This window comes from Aythya marila (assembly GCF_965140915.1).
Source record: "Aythya marila genome assembly, chromosome: 16".
NCBI classification, from domain to species: Eukaryota; Metazoa; Chordata; class Aves; order Anseriformes; family Anatidae; genus Aythya; species Aythya marila.
Genome location: NC_139057.1, coordinates 294,317 through 304,838, shown reverse-complemented (window position 1 = coordinate 304,838; position 10,522 = coordinate 294,317). Strand labels below are relative to the sequence as shown.

At 54.4% G+C, this 10,522-nt stretch overlaps 1 protein-coding gene across 1 annotated transcript in view; it reads right to left on the bottom strand.

Annotated features, from left to right (window-relative positions):
* Positions 1 to 5,966: 5,966 nt before the first annotated feature.
* CDH22 (cadherin 22) overlaps positions 5,967 to 10,522 on the bottom strand; it is a gene marked incomplete at its 3' end in the record, with an annotated part of 48,364 nt that continues 43,808 nt past the window's right edge. The window contains exons 10-11 of the mRNA XM_082773446.1: positions 7,804 to 8,055; positions 5,967 to 6,505 (exon numbers count right to left, since the gene is read on the bottom strand). Of these exons, the coding sequence (XP_082629572.1) occupies positions 5,967 to 6,505; positions 7,804 to 8,055 (791 nt within the window). The remainder of the gene's footprint in view (positions 6,506 to 7,803; positions 8,056 to 10,522) is intronic.

The window sequence follows — 10,522 nt, the reverse complement described above, 5'->3', positions numbered from 1 at the left end:
CCTGCAGGAAGACACATATGAGGACTGCTGGAATGCAGTCTGCTGGGCCAGCTGTATAGCTGCTCTGTCCACTCACTGATCTCCAGTGCTCTTCCTCACAGCGCCTTAGCATCCGGCAGGAGGATTACCTGGAACATCACAGTTTTTTGGGGGGGGGTGGGCCTGGACCGCAGCTCCCCTGCACGGAAGCACAGCACGTCCAGGGTTTGGTCTTCCAGATGCCATGAGGATCCCAGGGTTGCCTGCTGACAAGGCCGGGGACTCACTCCTGGCCTGGTACCCTGTGGGCGATGCTTGCGCTGCAGACCAGGTGCTTGCAGCGAGTGCAGCTTTTCCCCTCAGCTCTGTGGTGCAAGGCAGATCCTCCAGATCACAGCCCTCTGCGACCCCCAACACGAGCAGCCCATCGCCAGCCCCAGGCCCTGAGCGGGATGCAGGCAGGGTAGGCAGCAGGAGTGCCCCTTCTCAGCAAGAACAGGGGAGGTTTCAGCCCCACCAAGTGACTGCTCAGGAGCAAGCTTCCAAGGCCAAGGGAAATTTAATGTTGTTTTTCTTTCTGTAACTTCTCTGGCTGTGGCAGCGGCAGCTGTGACAGCTGCCTGGAAACTCATCTCCTGTCCCTGTCGGTGAGCCAGGAGGGGTGTCTGCTGCTGCAACAAGCCCAGGTCGCCTCCAGGATGCTGGAATACTCCTGGGACAGGCTGGCAGGCAGCAGAGCTGCAGCAAGGAGAAAGCACAAAGTGGAGCACCATGGCACAGTGAGAAACCCCTAACAAGTCACAGCTGCTGTCTTTGCACTGAACACAAAGAGCAGAGATGCAAAACTGAGATTATTCTGAGCTGCAAGAATCTGATACCTACCCTAAAGGAAGCTTGAGGTCTTCATAAATGAGAGGATGTGGGGAGCTGTGATATTAGCTTTGGCAGATGTGGTTAAAGCAGCCAGCTTGCTGGTGATGGAACAGCTTCTTGGAGGATTTGGGGAAAGGTGATCATTTTCCAGGCAGTGCATTACTAAGGCAAGTAGGAGGCAGAGACTTACATGGCCTTGCTTGCATTCAGTTACCAGAGATGTATTTTTCTCCTGGGGGTGCAGATAACACTGCTTTTTTTCATTTCCCATTAATGATCCCCATGGATCGCATCCATCTTTTGTAAATAACTCCCTGGAGGAGGCTTGGACACCTTGCCTTCTGGAGTTCACCATGGCACAGAGCAAAGGCATTAAAGGTGATGCTGCTGCAGCATCTCCATGCTGGGGCCGAGAGTGGAGTCGCAGCACCCAGCTGCCATCGTGGTCTGCAAGCACAGGGGCATGAATCTCACAGGATGCATTCAGAACGAGGCCATGGCAAATGCCACCATCCCCACCAGCAGAGCCACAGGTGCAGGAGTGACTCTCAGCCCCCTGCAAGCCTGTAGGGTTCCTGATGGGCTGTTGCTCATTGACAAAAGCACTGGACAAAGAGCTGCCGTGCTCCCACAGAGCAGCTGGATGGAACAGACTTCCTTCCACCAGGCAAAGAAAAACCCCAACATGCAGGGGCACAGCATCAGCCAGGTTCCTGACCCATGCAGCAACAGCATGCAGCAGTTGTATCTGCAGGTGCCTTCGTTGCTCCTAGAGGAGCCTGTGCTGCCCAGAACCTGCCAATTCTGAGCACTCGCTGCCCTTCTCCACTCAGACGAGTGGGGGTGTTGTTAATGAGCCAGGAGCCTGAAGCCCTGGACAGACCTAGAAGCATCTTCAGCCCACAGTCACCAGCAGAGCACCCAGCTGCTGGGTCTGAACCAGTCCTGTTGCTGGATGTTGCAGAGCAGGACTGGCTTCTCCTGCAAAGCAAGGAGAAGATCAGCCTGCCCTTGCCCTGCCCTGCAGGAGCCAGGGACAGCTGTGCAACTGCTGAAGAGAGAGAAGTGCCTATAGAAAAATTTCCTCAAAATGGTCTGTGCTGAGGGGGCATTGCACGGAGCTCTTAAAACATCTTCACAGATGCTTCTGCAATCAGAGCTCTCAATAATCCTACTCTTTTGTAGTTAAGGGTCTGGCTCTGGCTGGCAATTTGTTGCTTTGAGCTCTCTCCATTCCTCCACAATATCAAGACACAAATCCTTCTACACGGCCCAGCCTCATCACACTCAATACTAGGCACTTATTACCTCCTTTGTTAGGAATACACTAACTTCAGGCTCTTTCCTCTGCCAGCAGGAGCTCCCAGGACAACCAAGCCCACCTGATCCCCAGAAAGTCTTACGATAGCTAGACTGCTTGCCTAGGTGCCTGGAGTTGGACAGCAGGATTCAGAGAGCACACCTCAATGCTTGCTGCAGCTGGAACGTGAGAGCTCTTGCTGCTGGGGACCTAGACTGAAAATCTAGGGCGCAAACACGCAGCAACTGTCAATAGCTTTCTGCAAACAGCAGTTGGCCAACGTGCCCAAACTGTCAAAGCACACAGCTGTGAGTGCAGTGCTGACACACTTGCTGTGTGTAGGCAATTAACAATAATGCTTGTAAAAAGGCCTCCTCGACGTTTACAGCTACAGAATCACTCACTGCAACTGTGAAAAGAAAAATGGTGTGTACACCAAGGTCTGGCAGCATACCTCACGCGTCTGGAAACCCCTCTGGCCTCCAGACTCCTCCCTTCTGTTACGGCATCCCACTAACTACTGTCATCAAAGGTCACCAGATGCTTTTTCCATACCATTAATTGAATAACCAAGGGAGCAGGATGGGAGTGGAGGCATAGGGATGGTGAAGGATATGGAAGTGCTTAAAGACCTCAGGGATCAATAAGCCTGTTTCTGAGCGAGGACTGCAAGATGCTATTTAAATGACTGTCACTTTATGGAGGAGGTTAAATTCTGTGTTATCTGCTGACCTACATTGGTGCCACCACAGAGCTGAGCACATGTCCCCCTCTCCCAGTGCTGGCCAGCTGCTGTGTGCTACACCCACAGCTGTGCACCCTGGCAAGGCTTCCTGAACAGGGAAATTCATGCTTGTGTGCCCTTAACATGTTGCTCATTTCCCAGTCCCTTGCCATCAAGAAAATCACGAGCAATGGATTTATCTGTGGCCAGGATGGAGTGTCATTTATTTACATCATTTCAGTATTAAAACTGGGTTTAATTTCTTTCTTTTTTTTTTTTTTTTTTTTTTTTTTTTCTTCTGCAGCTGATAACTGAACACTGCACTAATACATGCCATTACCAATATGAAAATGGGTCATGGCAACAAAACCTGTTATCGATGCCCAACGGTACTGAAGCTGGGAAGAACATGATCGGGCTCCATGCTTGTCAGTGAGCAGCTGGACACCTATGAGGCTGTCCGTGACTTCAGGAAAACAACACTAAAGGTTCATGTTTTAAAGAACATTGAAGTACTCTATTGGCTAAGAAAGGATGATGATGAGGATGCATAATCAGACTTTCTTTTGTCATTTAGCATGCAGTTTCCTTCAAGGATGGTGCTAAGAAGCCTGTGCCCAGCTGTGGCCTTGCAGACTCCAGCCCCCAGTGTTGTGTGGCTCCTGGGGGAGCAGAGCAGCAGGTGGGCACCGCAGGCTGCCTGGAGCACACGCTGAGCACTTCAACTAGCTGCTCACAACACAGCCCAGCTTTCTTTTTCTGAAAAGATGGTGGAAGCCAAGCGCATATTGTTTTTTCATCATTTCCTTCAGATTCAGCCAGAAAAAAACCTGACCTTGCTCATGAAGATGCTTTTTCTGATGAGCATTTCAGTGAAAAAGGGGAAGGAGCCAGAGAAGCAGCACCCTGCCCTGGGAACCCCGGCTGGCCCAGCTGCCAGCCCCGGTGTGGAATGTGCCAGCCTAGGCTGTGCTGGCCCCCTGCCCTCTGGGCACACATTCATGGGACCACGTTAGAATAGCAGCATTATGAAACAAAACAAGACAAGGCAAATAAGACTCAGGCTAGATGACAAGGAAATCATTTATTTCCAGGTCCTTGAAAGACCTTGAAAAAAATAACAAGGGTGAGGAAATCAACCTCCTAATTTTGTTTGGATAGAGAAGACTGTGGCAGCTGCCAGCTCCTCCTGTGGGTGCGGGAGGGCAGGGAGTGCAGGGCAGTGCCCATGGAGCGGCCAGCTCGCTGGGCACCGCGCTCCTCCCGTATTTACATGGGGGATGGAAATTAAAACGCAAGCGTGCGTGCATGCGCAGTGGGGAGGACTGGCTGGTCGGGGAGGGAGAAACCAGTGGGAGGGTGGCTAAACACGTACCCTGTCAGACCCCATCTCCTATGGACAGAGCCCTACTATTGCACAACACTTTTGCTAGAGGAAAGGCCAACTCCAGAGGGACTCCAACACTTCAGCCCAGAGGGAAAACACGTACACATTCCTGAGGAAAGAGAGGGCTTTCTTTTCTCCTGCTCTGGGATCCAGGGCATCACTTCCCATTGGCCCTGCTGCCTCTCCAGCATCATCACAGTGAACCAGTGGCACGCCAGGGCGTGGGTGCCTGTAGCCTCTTTGGCAGGGACCAGAGAGACCCTGAGACACAAGCAGCTCCTGGTCCTGGCAGAAAGCCAAGCATGGTGGCAGCGGGGAGGAGCAGCCAGGGGCAGGAGCCATGGCAAAGATGCATCCTGCCTCTCTCCACCATCAGGACTCACCCTGTGGCTAAAGGGCCAACACCAGCAGCCGGGAAGCAAAAGAGCATAAAATGAACACGCATGTACATTTACATTTAAGCCTTCTCTAAGGATAGCAAACACCGTCTGTGGCTAAACTAAAAGGACAAACCCAGTGAAAAGCCCAGGATGTGTCAGGCCTTGGGAAACCTTATCGGTTACCTATCAAATACATCACTGATTGTTTTAAACAGGAACAGATAAGGAGCTGCAATACCAGCAGGGCCGAGAAGCACTTTCCTTTAGTAAGGAGGAAGCCCAAGGAACAAAGGCAAATCCCACCTGCCGCCTTCTGACATACCTGTTAAAACCAGAGGTCTCATGCAAAGGAAGCTGTGCCACCCACGGGTGTTTTGCAGGTTTCTTGCAGGGTGCCAGGGCAGGTGCACCTGGGCGCACGGAGGTGTCACAGAGCTGCTGCTCAGCCTGCAGCAACCAGCTCCAGCCATGCCACCACACCTCAGCAGCAGGCAGGAGGACTCTGTCCATCACCGGGGCCTTGGAGCACACCAGGATGCCACAGACAGTGCCCAGTGCCCAGGGTGTGCAAGAGGAAGCCCCTTTGAGTCATCAGCCTTTTAACTACAGGAAAGGTCTAAGAGCTGAGACGCACTGCAGCTGCAGCTTAGCAGAGAAATGTGTTTTGAAGTGAACTCCTGGGCAGCAGTCGCTCTGTTCAGGGTGTGACCACGGAGCTGCAGCCGGCGTGAGCATCCCCAGTGTGGCAGTGTGCAGGTACTGCCTGGGAGCCCATGTGCAGAAGGAAGGAGGACTCCAAAAAGTGAGCAAATGTAAGCAGAAAAAGCAGAACAGAAGTTAAAAGCTTATTTCCCTCTGCAAGGAAAGTTCTTAAAGAAATCAAAGCACTTCAAATGCTCTGACTCAAGTGACAAAAACAATTTAGACAACAAAAGGCTCCCGGTTTGCTCTTCCTACCCTGAACTGGACTCACTGAACAGATCTATTTAAATGATAATTTGTGGGAGAGAAACCCCTCCAATCTCTCTTGAATTAGATTTTTCTCTTTCTTAAATTAATGCGCAGTGCTTTAACAGAGATCAGCATTAAGGAGATTACGATGGCCCCAGCGGCTCACACGGGCACGCCAGCCTGGCCGTGTGGGTGCAACACAGCCTGGACCAGGAGGTGGCTGCGGGAAGCACCCAGCTCAGGCCCACCCCCGCGGCACAGCCCCCCCAGCAGCCACCACCAGCACCCACAGCCCCCCGTGCTTGGACCCTGCCATGGCCAGAGCCCTGGCCCTGGAAGTGCCCGGAGCCTCGCGGGCTTTGGCTGGCATGGCTAGGACTCCTCGCTCTCCTCCTCGCCACGGCGCCCCGCGTAGAGCGCTGCCAGCTGCCGGAAACGCGGCCCCCAGGCCCCCAGGTAGGAGAAGTCCTGCTCTGAGCTGCTGGACCAGGTGTTGATTGAGCTCAGGGAGAGCACGGGGGAGTCCGAGCCCTCGAAAGCATAGGTCTGGAACGAGTCGTAGGGTGGCACAGAGAGGTCCTCATCCGCCTGCTCCACCTTCCTGCAGATGTAGTCTCTGAACACGGAGAAGTCCAGGTCCGGGCTCTGCACCCACTGCGGGAGGGCATGGCGCTCGGAGGCTGGGTTTCCGCTTGGGCCCCCCTCTCCCAGCCCCCCGCCCCCGTCACCGCCTTTGATCTCACTGAAGTCATAGAGGCTGCGCAGAGCAGACATGTCGTAGGCCTCCGTGTCCTGCTCACCACCTCCTTCGTCATTGTACTTGATGACATTGTCCCTCATGTCCTCGTCATCCTCAGATGTCAGGTGGCTCTTGTGGTGTCGCTTCAGCGTGAGGATCAGAAGGACCAGCACTGGAGAAGGAAGAAACAGTCAGAGCACATGCAATGGTTTCATACAGTGCCTGGGCACAACGGTGAGGCCCCCGTGGCACAGGGCGCCCCGGCAGCCCAGACCCAGCTGCCACCAGCTCCCAGCAGCCAAGCTCATTAAGTAGCAGCCGTGCTGCGGCACTGGCAGGGAGAGAGTCTGGCCTGGGCTCCAGAGCAGAACAGGAGCTTCCTTTTCCATGCAGCACACCCACTGAGACAGGTGGGACAGATGGCTGAACGCACGGCTGGACAGACAAACGGATTGCTTCTGCTGAAGATGAATAGGAAAGGGGGTGTGTGAACCACAGCAGCAGCCAAATGTTGAGAGGGTGATTGTGGAGCAGATGGCACAGAGCCTGAGCAACGAGCCACAGATGTGTCCTGGATCATCATCCATTCATCCCATCACCTTTAGAGCACCGATGTGCACTTTATTCATTTGGGCAATTAGGCAGAAATTTGTTTGTGCTGCGTTTGAAAATGAAACCAGTGTAAAGTACACCCTATGGGAAAGGGTTTTCTAAATGGAGACACAGCAGGAGATGGGGAGCAGAGACATTCCAAGGAGAGGAGACCTAACTGAGCAAGGCACTGACATCCATAGGAAGCCTGACAGCCCTCAGGAGCCAGCTACAAACCAGCACTGATGCTGAAGGGCTTTCAGCATCAGTGTCCAACTGCACAGTGCTAAACCCGAGGACACTGCAGCACACCTCCCCCCCCTTCTCCACAAGCCCCATTCCCTTCCCATGTGCAAACAAGTCCCCGCTTTCTCTGCTCCTTCATGCCGTGTCCTTTCGCTCCAGCGCTAGTGCTCGTACTAGTGCTGATAGCACTAGCTGAGCCCCACATGCTGGGGGCACAGATCCTGTCCTGAGCAATGCTCTGGTTTGCATGCACCTCACCTCTATCCTGCCTGCCTGCTCCAGCTCTGACCCTGCCATTCTGTGACTGCACGCCCCGTGCCCACCACCCTTGGCCTCTGTGCTGGGACACACACATGCCCCTTTTGCAGCCAGATGCCTGCTGCCAGCACAGCTTGGCAGCCTGCACACGGCTCTTGGCACCCACCCACCCATGGCAAGGGCAGCTGTGCTTTGGCTGCACCCAGAGCACCACGTGAGGAGCAGGGAAAAAGCTGGAGCCCCCACAACTGCCCTGGCCCCCTGCACTCCACTCTGTGGTGAGCCAGCAACAAGGAGTCAGGGGGCAAAGGGGCCAGGTCAGTGCAGGGTTGCAGGCAGGGTGGCTGAGGGCAGCGGGAGCCGGGCGGCACTCACCGATGAGGATGAGGACACACACCAGCAGTGCGATGAGGGCGCCTGGGCTCAGCGTAGCTGACATGGCATAGGCCGTGCTATTGCAGGACTGGATGGCCCCGTTGCTGTCACAGCCACAGATGCGGATGGTCAGGGTTCCTGTGCTGCTGAGGGGTGGGGGGCCGCTGTCCACCACCAAAATGGGCAGCAAGTACACATCTTGCTCTTGGCGATTGAAGCCCACTCTCTGTGTGTGCACCGCAGCCGTATTGTCTGCAGGAAAGAAGCAAATGACAGCAAAGTCACTCCCATCACAGAGCAGCAGGACCAGCGTGAGCTCCTCTGTACATGGGACAAACCCTCAGGATGCTGGTGGGCTGCCACCACACGCTCATCAGTTGTACGGATGCCAGCTCCAGCCACCAACAGCTCAGCCAAGCAGGGAATGGCATGCCCTGGCCTCCTGCTGTCCCCCGACAGGAGCAGAGCCAGCTCTGGCTCCCCACACCATGGTCCCCTGACAGCCCTGGTGCCCAGGAGTGTCTGGCTCAGCTCCAGCAAGTGCCCTGTGCTGGCAGAGGGCAGCCCATCTCACCGCCAGCACTGCTGGGGCTTAGCAAACCTGACACAGGAGCAAAAGTGGGGAAGAACAGAGGGGAAGAACCTCTCCGAAAATGCTCTGAGAGTGGCACAGAACAGGAATCAGGGTAAGAGTTGGTCACTGACTTGGAGACCCATCCTGACCCAACCTGGCCCCCTCAGTCTGGAGTGGATGGAGCTCTGCAGAGGGCACTGAGCCTGCAGGAGTGGCTGTTGCCCCAAACCTGAGAGCCATGGGTAAAGAGTCCTGCTTCAATCAGAGCCCAACACCCCCAGGGTCCTTTGTAAAACTTCCAAAAAAGCAGGCAGAGCTTCTTCAAGCCTGCCAGCTCAGCTGGCTGTCCTTGTTTGCTCAAATCCTGCTGCTTCAAGGGCTTAGCTGGCTCAAGTTTCAGTACCACTAACACAGCCACTTCATGGGACCTGCCAGTGCCCCAGGGTCAGAGATGAGCTTGAGCAGCAGCTGCACACAACCTGGAGGATGGAGGCTAAGAAAAGGGACTGAAAATCAGCTCTGGACCCTGCTCATGCGTGCCGCTTGCTGCCAGTCAGTAGCAGAGCAGGGTGGAAGGAAAAGGACTGAATAGCATCTGAACAATTGTGGCCAGATGTCAGAAGTTGCTGCCGACTGGCTGCAGTCTTTATCTAATAAAGCATAGATTGGCCTGGACACAGCAAGGTGCTGCTGTCTACAGACTCTCTCCTCACTGCTCCTGATTTATGCTGGACTGGCCCCTTTCTGTATCAATCAGCAATTCGATTGGAAAAGACATCTATTTTAATCTTGGCTCTTGGGCCGCCTGCCACCACGGAAATTGCCGTATGGATCGGGTGCTGCACGGGAGCACTGGGGCACGGCAGGGGCAGGATGGGAGCCAAGCACACAGCGGGTGCCCACCCGGCCGGGGCAGAGGCACCGGGGGGCAGGATGTGGGCAGGTCGCAGCGGCACCGTGCTGAGCTGGGGCAGAGCAGAGCGTGGAGGGCTCAGCTGCCACAGTGCTGCTCCCATCCCTAAGCCTCTGTACTCAGTCCTCCAGGGTTTTCCATGTTCCAGAATACGGCTGTGTTGCTGCAGAGAGCAGAGCCTTTTGCCCCTTTGCTAGGGAGAGTTGGGATTTTAGCATAAAGGAGATAGGAAAACATCATCTCTCTGTGAGCTCATGTGAGAGCGCAGGGTCTGCCTTGAAGAGCTCACCTACCTTCTGACTCAGGAATGGTGTGAACACCAGACAGAAGACCACAGCAGCCAACGTTCAGGGCTGCACTGAATGCCACAAGGCCAGTATTCAAAACCAAATCTCCCTGCACACAGAACTGCGCTGAAGATTTCACTAGAAAAACTCTTCCTTTGGATGCAGTACCTTTTATCCTTCAAGAGAATTTCCTAGGTAACCTCATTCATCCCTGCTCGCAACAGCACACTTCAGGCAGGCAACAACCTCAGCGCATGGACCAGGAGACAGCAATAAGGCAATAACGCATGCAGTGTCAGCACTGTGCCTGCAAGGCTGCAGTACCCAGCATTGGCCCATGCTTCCTAAATCACGCAGGATCCAAGTGCTGCAGCATCACCAGCCTGTGGAGAGGATTACCTACAAGGGGAGCAGAGGCTGCCTATGCCCTATGTGCTGCCTGGGTTCCCTGCACACAAGACTGGGACCTCAGCCCCCACCTGGGCAGCCACCCGGGCTGCAGGACATTGCCACCAGGGCCACAACTCTGGGAGCTGCACACGAGGCCCCAGCACAGAGGTGACCTGGCAGAGCTGCCAGGGAGAGCAGGAGAGAGGCTTCCTGTTACCTACCAAGGATAAATTAGGGGAAAAATGAATTGTTATGCTAATCATTTGCACAAAGGTAACAAGATCTCATTTGGTGCCACTCCCTCAGCTTGCTGCAGCATAGCTGGGAGATATAAATAACATTAACGATGCTATCACAGCAAGAGGCTGGGACTAAACTCCTGTCTAGCCCAGCTAAACAAGCCTTGGGCACCTGGATCCAGTAGAGACACAAAGGCAGGACAGACCAAGCAAGCAAGGATCCGGTCCTCAACCCACAAAAGTTGGTTTCACTGGTGCCATCAAGAGCCAAGTAACCAGCCCAAGACTGCGGCCAGATCCCCGTGTGGTCTCCCAC